The following is an 18,385-nucleotide window of genomic DNA, read 5'->3' as shown; positions in this document are numbered from 1 at the left end:
TGACTCTCGTGTAGTGCGTCGCACTTTACAGTACTTGGTACACTGGCATGGTTATGGGCCTGAGGAGAGGTCCTGGGTACCAGCCTCGGACATTCATGCGGATCGGCTTGTCAGGTTTTTTCATCGTCGGCATCCAGACAAGCCGGGTCCTATAAGCCGTGAGGGCCCTGGGGTCCCTCGTAGAAGGCGGGGTACTGTCATATCGGACTCTGTTCAGACTAGGTCGTCCGACAGACAGCGGTAATCCCGCTGTTGACCACTATTTGCTCATTGGCGTCTGCTAGATTTTGTCTAACTGTTCCGGGGTTAATTTACCTGATCCTCGGATTCGATGCTGGGCCATTCCCATGGCCTTTAAATAGTTCTCCTGTTCATTGGGCATCGCCGATTATAGCTTCTCTCTTGTGTGTTGTTATCTCGGTCTGGAGTGGAGAGCTGGTTTGGAGATTCGTTGCTGTTGGTGTATTTTCCTCTGTCTTATTTACTCCTTCCTATATTTGTATTTATTTTGCCCTGCACATTTATAGTGTATTCCTGAGTGACTGCGGCGTGGTGTAGATTTTCCTTTATCCTTGTCTGTCCTATCTGTGGGTATTGGAATATTACCTCTTCACTGGGTGGAGGGCGGAGGTATCAGCCTAGGGTTATTACAGGAGTTAGGGTGAGGTTCGAGGCCTGGACATGCACACCATCAGTGTAAACTCCAGGTAGAGGGTCAGTCAGGAGTTCCCTAGTCTGAGGGAAACTTCAGGGGCCCGGGTTTTTAGCTCTCGCTCACCTAGTTCCCCCGTGACAGTCCTGGGCTGGCAGCTGCTGTTCAGCGGCAGGACCTTCCTATGCGACACCTGACCACTGACGTTGTGCTGACGCTGCACAGCAGCCACGTCAGGACACAATACAGGAGCTGTGCTGCCACCCAGAAGTGTTCCCATATAGACACTTCACTTACTGGTGAGTTTTTTTCAACTGCACTACCACACCAGTCACACACTTTAGTCTGCACAGTCAGCAACCAAAACTCCAATGTAATTAAAGGGACTCTGTCACCTGAATTTGGCGGGCCCTGTTTTCGGTCCGATGGGCGGTGTTTTCGGGTCTTTTATTCACCCCTTCCTTTCCCGCTGGCCGCAATATTGTCTTGAAGTTGAGTAGGTTTCCTCCGTAGAACACACATGCGCAATGCAATCTTGCCTTGCGCACACGCAGTATGCTTTGCCCATCTGCGGGCAAAGCCGAAAAGCATTAGTGTGCATGCGCTGCCGCACTATGTCCTGGAAGTATTTCGCTGTGTTCTGAGACATAGTGCGCATGCGCACTAATGCTTTCGGCTTTGCCCGCAGATGGGCAAAGCATACTGCACGTGCGCAAGGCAAGATTGCATTGCGCACATGTGTTCTACGGAGGAAACCTACTCAACTTCAAGACAATATTGCGGCCAGCGGGAAAGGAAGGGGTGAATAAAAGACCCGAAAACACCGCCCATCGGACCGAAAACAGGGCCCGCCAAATTCAGGTGACAGGTTCCCTTTAACGTAAAAAAAATTTTTTTTAAAAGTGATATAAAAAAAATGAATAATACCTACTGTCACTCATCAGCATCCTGCACAGGCCGCTCTGCAGTGTGCGCTGGCACAAGCAGAGCAGTGATGATCTCACTGATCTCTAGCCACAGGACCATTCTGTTCTGTGAGGCTATGTGCACACTTTCCGGATTCCATTGCGGATTCTGAAGAATCCGCAGGTATAACCCCTGCATTTTACCTGCAGATTCACTGTGGATTATCTGCGGATTTTATGGAGATTGTGTGGATTTCACCTGCGTTTTTACACCTTTGAATTCCTATAATGGAATAGGTGTAAAACGCTGCAGAATCCGCACAAAGAATTGACATACTGCGGAAAATAAACCACAGCGTTTCCGTGTGGAATTTTCCACAGCATGGGCACAGCAGATTTGGTTTTCCATAGGTTTACATGGTACTGTACACCGCATGGAAAACCGCTGCGGATCCGCAGCCAAATCCGCAACGTGTGCACATACCCTTATAGGGGTCGCTCACACTAGTGTATATTCTCTCATGCAAGATAATTGCGATGATTATCCTAATGACACTTGACACCACATTGAGCCCCGTCTCTTCTGCTCCCGGCCCCAGTGGCAGTTTTCTGCCTGTGCAGTAACTGAACCTGAGACGCAGGAGACACGGGGCAGGATTGGAGACAGATGGGGCAGGAATGGAGACACGGGGTCAGAATGGAGACATAGGGACAGGATGGGAGACACGGGGTTGATGGAGATGGGGGCAGGATGGGAGATACAGGAGGCAGGATGGGAGACACAGGTGGCAGGACGGAGACACAGGTGGCATGATGGAGACACAGGCAGGATGAGAGACACGGGGGCAGGATGTCTCTGTGTGCATACATCAGACTGCACTCAGATAACATCTGAGTGCAGTCCGATGTCTTACATACACCCATAGACTTGTATAGGTGCAAATGGTCCAGTTTGCAGAGCCACTTGCAGCACGCTGCGATAGTCTTATGCAGATCTGCACTGCCCCACAGTATAACTTTAGGTTGAGTGCTGCTATGCGATAAAACATCACATAGCACTTGCCCGTTTTATACACTATTGTAAGCAAGCCCACAATCTGCATCAGTCAGGTGACTTGTACCATGTATCATTGTATGTTTTCATAATGGCGCTCTGCTCAGATCACGGGACTGCTGCAGCCTATTACAGAACGCAGTGGTCCTGGCACTAGCGATCAGTGACATCATCACTCTTGGTGCCAGTGCACACCACAGAGCAGCCTGAGCAGGATCCTAATCATTGACCACAGGTATCATTCATTTCATTATTTCTAGTGAATCAACGCTGCCATGCAATATTATAGTTAGCTCAGACATCACTGTTCAAAGAGGTTCTCAAGGTTAGAAGATGTAACTCATCCACGGGATAATTTTTAGATCTCTGGGGTCCGACTGCCAAGACCCCCACTAATCCCAAGAATCAGGGCTTCAGAGCCCCAGCTGAATGAAGCAGAGATTGATCAGGTGCATATCCATTTTCTTGTACTGAATTTAAAACATATTACAAAGCTGTGTTCTTTGTAGGATACAACTAGAGTGAGGATACCCGAGAAAATGTGTTTTTAGTGACTTAACTAGTTGTAGTCAACAAAGAACAAACCCAACCTTGTGATATGTTTTACTCCTTGGACAGAAATTTTGTCTTTGTTATTCAGTGGCTTCTTGGGGCTTAAATATGTTGCTACTAGTTAAGTACTCACTTCAATGCACTGAATTGACTGTAGTGTGGTTGTTAGTGCAATGTTTCAGAATTTGGGGCCCCATTTTAAATTTTGCCTAGGGCCCCACTTTGTCTAAAACCGGCCCTGCCCACCCCACAGGCCGCTCCGGAGCACAAGCATTTAATTAGCTCAAAACTGAAAATAAAGATTAAACAACAACCACAAGATGGATTTCATCAATCAATATATCATTTAAATCACTATAACGGCGCCAACTTGACAGTGTGTGTTGGTTGCTGTGCACAATCCTGCTGACAGGTTATCCTTAAGATCAGGAGACATACTTAGCCACTGAATCACTTTCTCTTCTTCAGAAATGTAACAGATATGTGTTATGCATCATTCATATTGGAAAAGTGCACGTCTACCAAAGGCACAGACTGATTGTAACATCTTCTCTTTCACTATATAGCAGTACATCTGTGAATTCATGATAGCATCAAAGAAACGTATCTCCCTGATATCAGGAACACTCATGCAGTCCCTCATAAGGACACTGCCACCACCATGTTTCACTTTAGGCCGATGTATTTTTCTAAACTCATATTCACAGTATTATGAGTGGCGACTGTAACTGCTCCCTGCACACCCCTATGACTGAAAGCGATCGACTACAGGGAAGACTTACAGTACATTCACTTTTTCCCTGTAACTTACATAACAGCAGGCAGGTCTGATTTTAATGCTATTCCCCTTCAGAATAACCCTATATCTGCTGGTAAATAGCATTCCTGACATGACAGGTTCCCTTTAAATTCATATAGTGAAACACATTTTTAAAGGTAATCTCTTTATTTTCTGATTGAAATCATTAGACCTTGGAGCACAAAGTACATAATATAGATGCAGAACCTGTCATTATACAGAATTTAAACTTTATTTACAGAAAACCAGTCATCTTCTCTAATACAGTATTGTACCTGTTGCTACATGATTTTGTTTTACTGTGAAAACACATTATTTTAGCAGTTTAAATAAAAAAAGAGTTTTCACAATATATATTCAGAAGTGGTGAGAGTTACCAATAAAAGAGTGCAGCAGGAACCAAAATCGAATCCAGAGAAAATATGGCAGAACTGAACTAGTAAAAAGTTCAAGACAGAAGTCATAGTGTACTAATTAGAGGATCTAGAAATAGGAAAAATATGTGTGGTTCTCATCACATATGGATGAATATATATAACGTTGGGCTGGGATGCTAAGGACCCACGAATTACATTGTTCAGCTACAGGTAAATATCACATCACCTTCATTCACAAATGTACCTATGTTTCTATATGTACATTATATTAAACTAGCTAGTTTATTCACATACTGAAATAAGTGAATTGTGCCAGCTACTGGTCATAGGATATGTTCCCATGGTCAGTAAATGCTGTGGGTTGGACGCTGCGTACATCTGACTGCAGCCTCCAACCCGCAGCAGCCAGATGTTACAGCATAGTGGATTGGATTTCAAGAAATTCCATGCACACTATGCGTGCACCAACGCCTCTGGCTTAGCTACGGAGAAGGACATGTGTCGCATCTTTCCAGACTGCAGCATGTCTATTTATCTTGTGGAGACGCTTAGTCTCCGCAAGATAAATGTCACTAGTGCAATGTATAGGCACGATGAACACATGTGGAATCACCTGCATTCAAAAGCCAGCAGAGCTTTGAATGGAGCGGACATGTGCTGCGTCCAAGGCGCTGTCGATTACTGACCATGGGGAAGTAGCCACAGAGATGAGTGGAGATTCACCTGTTTCTTTTTTGGCCAGTCTGAATTTGTATGTTTTTATGTATTTGCAGCTCTTTCACGTAAATGTTATTAGGCAAAGCTGCATACATGTTCCATATCGTTGGTGGCCTTTTTGTTTTGCTGTTTTATTCATGCCACAACTTTGTGATTCTTAATCTATGACAGTGGTGTACCTACCATAGAGGAACACCAGTACAACTATGATAGGACCCAATATCAGAAGGAGACCCAGCACTAAACTACTTCTCTTTTTTCTACAGTTGCCGGGGGGGACTAACTTGGGTGGAATATAACAACTTCTATTGTCAGTCACTGATGAGAGGGGACGAAAAGAAACTGAAGGATGCGTCCTTCAGATTTAGATTTTAAAGTTGATAATCTGCAAGGACCCGACTGTTCCTAGATTGGGATTCTGAAGTGACGTTTGAATGGAGTTTTGTCCCACATGTGTACCCCCAAGATTGTTTATGAAAGTCCATGAAATAGCAGAGTTCAGCAATTGGCCATGTCCAGGAGAACTGAAAACAATAGAATCCTGGTGCACATGAAAGACCATTCCTCCAAACATGATACATCACAGCCCTGTTGTCTCTGCGGTTGATCTCCAACAATTATGAAGTTATCACTTATTATCTGCCTGCCTGTATGTTCTTAGCTCCATGAAAAATGCAAACATCCTGGATAACCATGTAAATGTTTGGCCACACCAAGGGGGCACTGAGCACCTGGACATGGTTTCTTCAGTCATTCTGTGCAGACAGACTCTCTTTAACATGAACATTGTTTTAATTTTGTTTTCAATCTTTGTTGTGATATTCATTCCTTACAGAATCCAACATGGTATAAAATATTCAGCTGCTGCTCCCAAAATTATTACAAGTCCCTGTGCGTCCATATTGTTGGCATATTGCTATCTGCATTTATCTGGATCCGTGTCTTATTATCCTTTATTTTCCATGATCACTCCTGAGAGATTTCATCCAGCGTATGCTCGCCACTTGAACTTTCAGCCAACCTAACTCTGTGTAGCAGGTATTCTTTTATGATCTGAATATAACTGTCTTTAAACTTTTTTATTTGAAAAGCGTAGATGATGGGATTCATTGCAGAGTTGGCATGAGACAGTAATATAGCAAAAAAGATGGCCGGCTGGAACACACTGGATTGTTTTATAGAAGGACTAAAAAGGATAAGGCAGTTTATTATAGACAGTGGCATCCAGCTAAGGACAAACAGCAATAAGACAATGGACAGAGATTTTGCAGTCTTGTATTCCTTGCCATAAAACATTCCTTTGCCTTTGGTGTTGGATGTACCTTTTGCTAAATGTTTCCTGATCAGGTAGAAAATCTCAATATATAAACCCACCATAATCAACAAGGGGAGAAAAACCCATCCAAAAATATTGAAGTAAACCATGTAATCCATTCTCATAACACTTTCAAATTCACATTTTAGGTAATTTTTCTCTTCATCCTTTAATTTAGATCGATTGTTCCATCCAAACATTGGCACCAACCCCACTATGAGTGACACTATCCAGACACAGCAGATCGATATGTAGATTCTCCTAAGGGTGATCACAGATCTGTACCTGTAACAGAAAACTGCTGTTAATCTTTGCCGTAAATCATTACTATCTTTTTACACTATTAAGATTTTACCTTTTATTTTGTAAGAAAGATAAGATTGTTTCATGAATTCTTGAGACAAATTGTTTGGCTTAATGTGTCGAAAAAGACGGTGCAAACAAAGCATAGATAATTCGTTCAGCTCAGCATGTTCTTTGCCTTCATTTAAAGTGTTTGTTTCAAGAACAAAATACATTGTAATTAATTGATCTTAGACTAAAAAAAAGTTCCACAGTTGGATCTTATGTTAAATATTGTCAAAAAGTATGTTTCTGTCCTAAAAATCTTATAAATGTGCCCTGTGATATAATGGCTGTGTCTGACCATGCATAAACATGGTCGGATATACCACAGCTCCAGGGCAGGGGAGGAGTCAAAACAGTATACAGATATTACAGCAGGGGATCACACCGGTTTCTTTCTGAGATGTAAAACAAGTTTTTAAACAAGGCGAGAAATGTTTTTCCTTACAGAAACCTGCATCTGCGATCCCATGCTGTCCTGTCTGTATACTCTTTTGCTTCCTCCCCTGCCCAGGAGCTGTGGTATGATCAGACCATGTTCCTGTACGGTCAGACACAGCCAATACACAGTACACAGCAGGGGCACATTTATAAGATTATCTCGGCACAGGAACATTTTTTTAACACATCCAATTGTGGAATTTATTTTTTTGCAAGATCTATTGATTAAAGTGTTTTTTGTTCATGGTGAAAAACTCTTCAAATATATTGCCTTGTTTGAATGCTAAATATTTTAAATTCTCATTAAATAAATGTTCTTCTGTTATTCTTCTTGAAAATTAATAAAGAAATTGACAATTCTTTACTTTAACCAGGATTATCAATACTCACTTCAACACTAAGCAATGACTGGACAGTGTCAGTCTATATATATTCCCAAATGGGGAATTACATAGGAATTGCACATCACTGAGGTCTAAGAAAATTGTTATTTTAAGGGAGTTTTCTGTCGAACAAAATATACAGTACAGAGATATTCAGGATCAAAACCTCTTCCAGAGTGCTCTGGACCTCAGACTTGGCCAAAAGTTCACCTTCCAACAAGACTTGGCATCAGAACAACTCTGTGACCATTCTTGACTGGCCCAGCCAGAGCCCTGACCTAAACCCAATTGAGCATCTCTGGAGAGACCTGAAAATGGCTGTCCACCAACGTTCACCATCCAACCTGACGGAACTGGAGAGGATCGGCAAGGAAGAATGGCAGAGAATCCCCAAATCCAGGTGTGAAAAACTTGTTGCATCATTCCCAAGAAGACTCATGGCTGTACTAGCGCAAAAGGGAGCTTCTACTCAATACTGAGCAAAGGGTCTGAATACTTATGACCATGCGATATTTCAGTTTTTCTTTTTTAGTAAATTTGCAAAAAGATGGGGTGCAGAGTGTACATTAATGAGAAACAAATGAACTTTTTTGAATTTACCAAATGGCTGCAATGAAACAAAGAGTGAAAAATTTAAAGGGGTCTGAATACTTTCCAAACCTACTGTACATAAATGAGCTGTAAATTGTCAATCACACAAAATAATATAATGAGGTGCCCCTGTCACCTGTTTGCTGCACTGTCCTTTGTCCCAGCCTCCTTTATGTCTTATCCTATGCTCAAAACAGGAGCTTTTATGTTTCAGCATGTAATTAGAGCACTGAGTGAAGGGGATTTGCTATCTGCTTATTTCAATACCTTAAAGTACCTGATGAAGGCTCCGGTCCGGAGCTGTAAATTGGTTTGGGATTTTGATCCTAAATTAAAGGCACTTATTTTAATTACCGCATCCTCATTAACATCTTTGGCAGCGCACCAACATCTTTTATACATATATATTTTTATATAGCAATACCTAGACCAACCACCTACTCTTTGCATCAAGTGTCTGTTAAAGGGAAGGTATTAACATTTCATGAACTGGACGGGAAGGAACGAATACCGGTAGATGGGGGCATCTGTCCTAATTGTGCTAAATTAGTAAACGATAAAACTTGCTATTACAGCTTAATTATGGATAATTTGGTTTGGCTAGAACCCCCTTTAAAGGGAATGCCAAAGTATTCTGAGAAACTATCAGCTTCCCCTTAAATACTGTCATTAATTAGAATTAAATATTACTTTGCATATAGCTACAATAGTATCTCTACCACATTATCTATTTTGACTCAATAATCTAGAAGTGGAGATCTCCATCCCTAAAGAAATATCCATTATGGGCCACTGCAAACTCCTATTCTGTACCCTGCTTTTTACACACAAAAGGGAAATGTTTGTAAAGAATTACCGTATACATATCTTCAAAGAATTTACAAGAAATTAGATAAAGAGGTTTCACAACAACACAACAGGCTGTAACTTACAAAACTACAAATGTTCAACACCAAGTAGAGTTAGGGTACCATTACACTAAACGATTTACCAACAATCACGACCAGCGATACGACCTGGCTGTGATCGTTGGTAAGTCGTTGTGTGGTTGCTGGAGAGCTGTCACACAGACAGCTCTCCAGCGACCAACGATGCCGAAGTCCCCGGGTAACCAGGGTAAACATCGGGTTACTAAGCGCAGGGCCGCGCTTAGTAACCCGATGTTTACCCTGGTTACCATTGTAAATGTAAAAAAAAAAAACCACTACATACTTACATTCCGATGTCCGTCAGGTCCCTCGCCGTCAGCTTCCCGCACTGACTGTGTCAGTGCCGGCCGTAAAGCACAGCACAGCGGTGACGTCACCGCTGTGCTCTGCTTTTACTTTACGGCCGGCGCTCACAGTCAGTGCGGGAAGCCGCCGGCGAGGGACGTGACAGGCACCGGAATGTGAGTATGTAGTGTTTTTTTTTTTTACATTTACAATGGTAACCAGGGTAAATATCGGGTTACTAAGCGCGGCCCTGCACTTAGTAACCCAATGTTTACCCTGGTTACTAGCGAACACATCGCTGGATCGGTGTCACACACACCGATCCAGCGATGACAGCAGGTGATCCAGCGAAGAAAGAAAGTTTCAAACGATCTGCTACGACGTACGATTCTCAGCGGGGTCCCTGATCGCAGTACCGTGTCAGACACAGCTATATCATATGTATATCGCTGGAACGTCACGGATCGTTTGTTGTTTAGCTTTCTATTCAAAGAGGTTGTTTTTTAATGTGTATGACTAAGTATTTGTAAATGGAAAATATAACTGTGGCAGATATAGTTAAGTGGTGTGGTTACTTGGTAAATTCCCCTCTTCTCCCCTAACAGAACTCAGCATATCAAAACCAGGAATTGAACCTTAAGGGAGGTAATTTGCATATTACCGATGCATTCTGGGAAGAGGGAAGAGTTGCCACGAGTCTGAAGATCTTTGGGTTTAGCTGGATCAAGCAGCTTGAATTAAATTGTCAAACCAGGAATTGAAGGTTGATAGAGGTAATTTGCATATTCCCCATGCATTCTGGGAACAGTGAAGAGTCTCTGCAAATCTGAAAATCTATGGGTGTAGCTGGATCAAGCTGCTTGAAGAAAATGGCCAAATTGCTTGTCTGACAGAGAGCGAATCTTTACAACAATTCATTTTGTTCAGTATGGAGAAGGAGATTAGCCACATGGTGTTCTGCATTGTGTTATTATGTTTACAGACTTGTCAGAAGAAATGACAAAATTTACGTCCCAGAAATGCAAACTTAAGACTCTGTTAGAGAAAAAGGTGCAGTCTTGAGTAGAGAATAGCTACACTTAAGCTCATCAAAGAAAATGAGGACTTTCTTGATAGAACAGAATAATCTCTTTAGAATGTTGCAAGAGAAGAGCTTTCCAGTGTTCATGCAGAAGCTAATGGTAGAGTAAACATAACTATTCAGAATGTTCGAAGATAAGCACCTTTCAATGTACATGCAGAAAAAGAGAAATGGAAGCATGTGACTCAAAGAAGCAGAAGGATGAGGAAGCAGTCAGCACCCATACCGCAGGAGAACTGCTGCCAGGCTCTCACACAGGACAACGACAAAGATATACATCAAAAAAGTGCTTTGCCCACAAATAACACCCTAGTAAGAAATCAGAAGCCTCATGAAGGGAGAAAAAGAAGCCCTGTAGTGAAGAAGAATAATGTTCCCATATGAGAGAAACAGAAGCCACTATCTGCTGACCGGACATCATCTCATGAGAAGTGCGCTGTCTTCCATGTGCCAAAATCAAAGATGTGTCTGATAGGATATCAAGACTCTTCAATGCTACAGACGACTACCCATACCTACTAACACAAGAAGGAATAAATCACACAGCAAAAATGGGCCTGCAAACTATATGCAAAGACTTTGAAAACCTAGGCTGGAAAGTGAAGGACCTGGAAGCACAGGTCATCTTCTCATCCATCCTCCCAGTGGATGTACATAGAGCAAAGATATTGAACAGGATTCTACAGGTGAACAACTGGCTATGTCAATGGTGCAGTCAGCAACATTTTGGGTTTCTTGACCATGGATTGAATTTCCTGTACGACGGACTCCTTGCTAGAGAAGGGTTCCATCTTAACGAAAACAGGAAAACATATATTTGATAGACGCCTTGCTACACTCATCAAGAGAGCTTTAAACTAGAGCAATATGGAATGGGAAATATACAGCCATGAAAAAGTTTGCAGCTAATGAATTCTGACAACAAATTCTGAGGCAACAAGTTATGAATGAAAATAGAGGAACAAAAGAAACCAACTACAAAATGTGTCTATACGAATGCAGAGAGTATGGGAATGAGACAAGGAGAATTGGGGCTGCTAACACAGGAAGAGAGAAATGATGCTATAGGCATCACTGAATTTGGGTGGGATGATACACATGATAAAAATACAAACCTTAAAGGTTACAACTTATTTATTAGAAACAGACTTAACAAGATGGGAGAAGTTTTACAATGTATGTTATAAAATCATTTGTATACACAGAGATTCAAGCTTTAGAGAATGGTAGCTCTGTAGAAACTGTTTGGGTAAGAATATAAGGAATGAGAATAAAAGGACACTATTGTAGGTGTTTACTACAGGCCACCTGGAGAGACTGAAGATATGGATGAACTCTTTTTACATCCGATGTATTTGTTCTTAAAAAAAAGTATGACATAGTGATAATGGGAGATTTTAACTATCCAGATATTTGTTTGGAATTTCTATCATGCATATGTAATGGGTCCAGAAAATTCTTATCCTCTCTCTTTGACAGTTTTATCTTTCAAAAAATAGAAGAGAGAACAAGGGGATCTGGCAACCGAGAGGAAATGGTTGAGGAAATGAAGGTGGCTGTAAATTTAAGAGGCAGCTATCATGAGATCCTAAAATTTTGGATAACAAGAGGAGGAATGCCTGGGAGGAATCACACTTTAAGGTTTAACTTCATAAAGACAGATTTTAATAGATTCAGAAAGAGGATAGGAAAGGTCCAATGGCTGGATGTTCTAGAAGGATGGGAGACTTTGCTAAATAAAATTCTCAATGCACAATCAGTAACAGTCCCGAAAAGAAGAAAGAATTGGAAACATTTAAAGAGACCAGGATAAGCACATTACTTAACCCCTTAACCCCCAAGGGTCGTTTGCATGTTAATGGCCGGGCAAAATTTTTACAATTCTGACCACTGTTCCTTTATGAGGTTATAACTCTGGAACGCTTGCATTGATCCCAGTGATTCTGACATTGTTTTCTCGTGACATATTGTACTTCATGATAGTGGTAAAATTTCCTCTACATTACATGCGTTTATTTGTGGAAAAAAAAGCAGAAATTTTGCGAACATTTTGAACATTTCGCAATTTTCCAACTTTGAATTTTCATGCCCTTAAATTACAAAGATATGTCACACAAAATAATTAATAAGTAACATTTCCCACATGTCTAGTTTACATCAGCACCATTTTGGAACCAATTTTTTTTTTTGTTAGGGAGTTAAGGGTTAAAATTTGACCAGCAATTTCTCATTTTTACAACATTATTTTTTTTAGGGACCACATCACATTTGAAGTCACTTTGAGGGGTCTATATGATAGAAAATACCCAATTGTGACACTATTGTAAAAACTGCACCCCTCAAGGTACTCAAAACCACATCCAAGAAGTTTATTAACCCTTCAGGTGTTTCACAGGAATTTTTGGAATGTTTAAAAAAAAAATGAACATTTAACTTTTTTTCACAAAAAATTTACTTCAGATCCAATTTGTTTTATTTTACCAAGGGTAACAGGAGAAATTGGACCCCAAAAGTTGTTGTACAATTTGTCCTGAGTACACAGATATCCCATATGTGAGAGTAAACCACTGTTTGGGCGCATGGCAGAGCTTGGAAGTGAAGGAGCGCCATTTGACTTTCCAATGCAAAATTGGCTGAAATTGAGATAGGACGCCATGTCGCGTTTGGAGAGCCCCTAATGTGCCTAAACAGTGGAAACCTCCACAAGTGACACCATTTTGGAAAGTAGACTCCCTAAGGAACTCATCTAGATATGTGGTGAGCACTTTGACCCACCAAGTGCTTCATAGAAGTTTATAATACAGAGCCGTAAAAACAAAAAATCATATTTTTTTAACAAAAATAATCTTTTCGCCCCCAATTTTTTATTCTCCCAAGGGTAACAAGAGAAATTGGACAACAAAAGTTGTGCAATTTGTCCTTAGTATGCTGATACCCCTTATGTAAGGGTAAACCACTGTTTGGGTGCATGGCAGAGCTCGGAAGGGAAGGAGCGCCGCTTGACTTTTCAATGCAAAATTGACTGGAATTGAGAGAGGATGCCATGTTGCGTTTGGAGAGCCCCTGATGTGCCTAAACAGTGAAAACCCCCACAAGTGACACCAATTTGAAAAGTAGACCCCCTAAGGAACTTATCTAGATGTGTTGTGAGAACTTTGAACCCCCAAGTGTTTCACTACAGTTTATAACGCAGAGCCATGAAAATAAAAATAAAAATTTTTCCCACAAAAATGATTTTTATCCCCCAAATGTTTATTTTCCCAAGGGTAGCAAGAGAAATTTGACACCCCAAATGTTGTCCAATTTGTCCTGAGTATGCTGATACCCCATATGTTGGGGTAAACCCCAGTTTAGGCGTATGGCAGAGCTCGGAAGGGAAGGAGCACTGTTTTACTTTTTCAAAGCAGAATTGACTGGAATTGTGATCGGACGCCATGTTGTGTTTGGAGAACCTCTGATGTGCCTAAACAATGGAAACCCCCCAATTCTAACTCCAACCCTAACCGGAACACACCCCTAACTCTAATCCCAACCCTAACCTGAACATGCCCCTAACCCTAATCCCAACCATATTTTTACACATGTTAATTTTATTTTTTTTACTTTTTTACATTGTCCCAGGGTGGGACATCACTATATAGTGTCAGATCGCAGATCTGACAGGCAGTTCAGGAGGCTTGCCAGCACCTGCTCTCAGCAGGCACTGACAAGCCGCCTCCCTGGAGGACCTGGAAGGACCCAGTGACCATCTTGTATCTGGGGGCCTGTAGTGAGGAGACAGGAAGAGACGTGCTTTTTTGAGGGTCTCAGGGAAGCACGCAGGGAGCCTCTTCCCTGCTCGATGCTTCCCTAAGGCACCAGAATGCTGCGATCATGTTTGATCGCAGTGTCCTGGGGGTTAAAGTGCCGGGAGCAGTCCGTAACTGCTCCTGGCACATAGTGCCGTATGTCAGCTGTGATAATCAGCTGACACCCGACCGCGATTGGCTGCGCTCCCCCTGTGAGCGTGGCTGATCTCTTATGACGTACTATCCCGTCCATGGGAATTAAGTCCCAGGTCACATGGACGGGATAGTACGTCCAATGGCAGAAAAGGGTTGAACACTTGCTAAAAAGAAAAAAAAAGTATATTAAATGGAATGAGAAGGGCATATCTAAGAAGAATATGATGCTATCTGCAGGGAATGCAGGGCAAGCTAAAGCCAGTATGAAAAGAAGCTTGCAATGGAGACCAAAAGCAATAAAAAGGGATTTGGGGGGGTACCAGTATGTCAAAAACAAAAGAAAGTCAAAGATGCTGTAGGAGTTTTACAGGACGAAAAGGGTGAAGTGGTAAAAAATGATGTTGAAAAGATTGAACCTTTAAATTCCCATTTTGCATCTGTGTTTTTTAAGAAAGCAAATGTAACATCAACTGATCCTCAAACAGTTCATAATTTTATAAATAAATAAGCATGTTTACAGGATGTACCATGAATGCTGGATTGGTTGTGGTCCGACTTTTATGTCCCATACCAATTCCTATAACAGAGCAATGTGCCTTTTTCCTAATACTGACTACTATTATATTATTTCATATGAGCAAGAGTTTGGGTTTTTTTCTCCCAAAGTTTCCAGTTCACTGTAAAGGCACCTAAAATGGATCTTTTACCAAGGTGTGATGCCCATGTAAAAGCAGGAAATTGTTGAGAAAGGTTAGTATTGATCCGGGACTTTATTCTGATTTCCATATTTGGATTCAGGGCCACCATCAGGGCATTACTGGCCTATGGGTCCAATCAGGAGGGGGCCCCCTTCATCACCAGGCCCCAGGGGCAGGATTCGGCCGTTCGCTCAGTAACTGAATGTGGGTCCTCAGGTGTATGTTCTGTTAAAATTTATTGCCATGCGGGACCCGCTTCTGCATTGCAATATGAGCTTCCAGCCAATCAGAGGCTGGCATCTGATGTCGGCGCTCACGTCGCCTGCGTAGGAAGTCACTGTCATGTGTCGGTGGGTTTGCGCATCAAATGGTTGAGGAATATGATGCTGCTGGACCATGGCCAGGTCAGGAGAACCCTTTTTTCTTTTACTGAAATCCACAATATGGAGAGACATGCAAGGGGCAGGATGGAGACATATAGTGGTCAGAATGGAGACATATATGGGGCAGGATGGAGACATATGGGGGCGGGATTGAGACATATGTGGGGATCAGGATGAGAGGACATATATGGGGCAGGATGGAGATATATGGGGACAGGATGGAGATATATGGGGGCAGGATGGAGACATATGAGGGACAGGATGGGAGGGCATAAGGGGGCAGGATGGAGACATATGGGCCCAGGACGAGAGGACATACAGTATATTGGGGCAGGATGAAGACATATGAGGGGGCAGGATGGAGACATTTAGGGCCAGGATGAGAGGACATATATGGAGGCAGGATGGAGACATATGGGGGACAGGATGGAGACATATGGGCCAGGATGAGAGGACATATATGGGAGTAGGGTGGAGACATATGGGGTTAGGATGGATACATATGGGGAGTGGGATGGAGATATGTGTGGGGGCAGGATGGAGACATATGAGGCAAGATGGAGACATATGGGGGGCAATATGGAGACATATGTGGCCAGGATGGGAATACATATGTGGTTGCAGCATAGAGACATATGGGGGTGCAGGATGAGAGGATATATGGGGCCAGGATGGGAGGACATATGCGGCCAGGATGCGATAACATATGGGAGCAGGATGTAAACACATGTGGCAAGGAATTAGACACATGGGGGCCAGAATGGGGGATGTTATTACAGTAAGGTGCTAAAATGTAGGACATTATTACTGTAAGGGCTAATTACCATATTTTTCAGACTATAAGACGCACTGGTATGCATGGCTATAAGACACTATCCTGGTATGCATGGCTCCCTCATCCCTATCCGGGTATGCATGGCTCCCTCATCCCTATCTTGGTATGCATGGCCCCATCCTTATTTGGTATGATTGTCCCCATCCTGTTCCTGGTATGATTGGTCCCATCCTTATTCTGGTATGATTGTCCCCATCAAGGTCTGGGTATGATTGTCCTCATCCTTATTCTGGTATGATTAACTGTTATGGACCTGGTGGTTAGGTGCACCCGGAATGACCTGATGGTTAAACTAGGAATCGGGACAAGCTCTGGGGAAGTGGGAACTCTGCTGACCGCAAACCCTACTCCTATCACACACACTAGAAATAGCCGTGGAGCGTACCTAACTCTCCCTAGACGCCTCTTCACAGCCTAAGAGCTAACTACCCCTAAAGATAGAAATAGAAGCCTTACCTTGCCTCAGAGAAATTCCCCAAAGGAAAAGGCAGCCCCCACATATATTGACGGTGAGTTTAGAGGAAAGTCACAAACACAGGAATGAAACAGGTTTTAGCAAAGGAGGCCAGTCTTCACTAAATAGTCAGAGGATAGAAAAGGGAACTATGCGGTCAGCACAAAAAAACTACAAAAACCACGCAGAGTATGCAAAAAGACCTCCACACCGACTCACGGTGTGGAGGTGCAACTCTGCACCCCCAGAGCTTCCAGCTAGCAAGGAAATATCATGATAGCAAGCTGGACTAGAATTAGCAGTAACACAAATGAACTAGAAGGAACTTAGCTTCTGCTGGAGTCGACAGGTCATCTGAGAAGTCCAAGAGAGATCTGAACCAATACTGAGACATTGACAGCTGGCATGAAGTAACGATCTGAGTGGAGTTAAATAGAGAAGCCAGCCTAGCAATAAGCGAGGGCAGCTGAAAAGCCAACCTCAAGGACCAGCAGTTCCACTCAAAGCCACTAGAGGGAGTCCAAGGACAGAACTCACCAAAGTACCATTCATGACCACAGGAGGGAGTCCGAGAACGGAATTCACAACAATTAACCCCATCAAAGTCCTGGTATGATTGTCCACATCCTTATTCTGGTATGATTGACCCCATCACGGTCCTGATATGATTGGTCCCATCCTTTTTCTGGTATAAATGGTCCCATCCTGTTCCTGGTATGATTGGTTCCATCCTTTTTCTTTTATAATTGGCCCCATCCCATTCCTTATATGCATGGCCCCTTCAGGAAAGATGAAAAAAGCAAACCATTACACTTACCCTTCCTCCACTCCCTCGCAGTCGCAGCATCCTGCTCTGGTGCCAGAAGCTGCTTAATGCTTGTAAGCAGCGCATGGCAGGGACATCATGCACTGCTCACAAGCAGAGCACAGCTGCCAGAATACTCACCAGGACCTTTCATCTTAGGGAGCAGTGACAATCCATTCCACTTCAGTAGCGCACAGTGTCAGCCAGCGGCTTCCTGCTGCTGTAGTGGTCGCGCACACGTGACCGCAGGCAGCAGCAGGAGGGCTCCGGCTGACACTGCACGCTACTGAAGAGGAATGGATACCAACCGCTCTCTGCGATCAACGGTCCTGGTGAGTATTCCGGCAGCTGCTGGTGGAGCGCCCCCAGATGCAGGGCAGTGGGGTACTCGGTACCGGGTCCCTCTGTCTCGGTTCTGGGGATGTCACGGTGGCCCGACCCGGCCCGTGGCCTTGCTAAGGGGCGCCCAATTAAAGGGGATGAAAGTTTGTCAAGTGTTCATGACGCCACCTGTGGTATTCGGTCAGGGTGACCGACGCTGTTAGGGGTCCACTGGGGTGATGGAATGGCAGCTAGATGGTGTAACTTCCCACAGGTGAAAGTATGTCCCCAGGGCTTCCCTTGATGAGTAGATAGTAATGGTGTAGGTCGCAGTAAATGACGAGGACACAGGGTTGCAGTCTCTTTACCTTTTTACTGAAGGCTTCGGCATCCACAATCCAGAGCACTGCTTAAAGGGCTGGCTGAGACCGGCCGGTCAGAAGGCACCTCCAGAGTTCCCTTTGCAGGTGGAAATCAGTAGCTTTCCTACTAGCGCCTGTGTGTTGTAGTACTTCCCCT

At 43.1% G+C, this 18,385-nt stretch overlaps 1 protein-coding gene across 1 annotated transcript in view; it reads right to left on the bottom strand.

Annotated features, from left to right (window-relative positions):
- Positions 1-3,538: 3,538 nt before the first annotated feature.
- Positions 3,539-18,385, bottom strand: part of ADORA3 (adenosine A3 receptor) — a 49,427-nt gene continuing 34,580 nt past the window's right edge. Inside the window, exon 2 of the mRNA XM_077294892.1 lies at positions 3,539-6,656. Within this exon, the coding sequence (XP_077151007.1) occupies positions 6,023-6,656 (634 nt within the window). The 3' untranslated portion in view covers positions 3,539-6,022. The remainder of the gene's footprint in view (positions 6,657-18,385) is intronic.

Source organism: Ranitomeya variabilis, chromosome 3 (genome assembly GCF_051348905.1).
Source record: "Ranitomeya variabilis isolate aRanVar5 chromosome 3, aRanVar5.hap1, whole genome shotgun sequence".
Taxonomy (NCBI): domain Eukaryota; kingdom Metazoa; phylum Chordata; class Amphibia; order Anura; family Dendrobatidae; genus Ranitomeya; species Ranitomeya variabilis.
The sequence above is the reverse complement of the archived record's forward strand: the minus strand, read 5'-3'. Positions and strand labels throughout refer to the sequence as shown.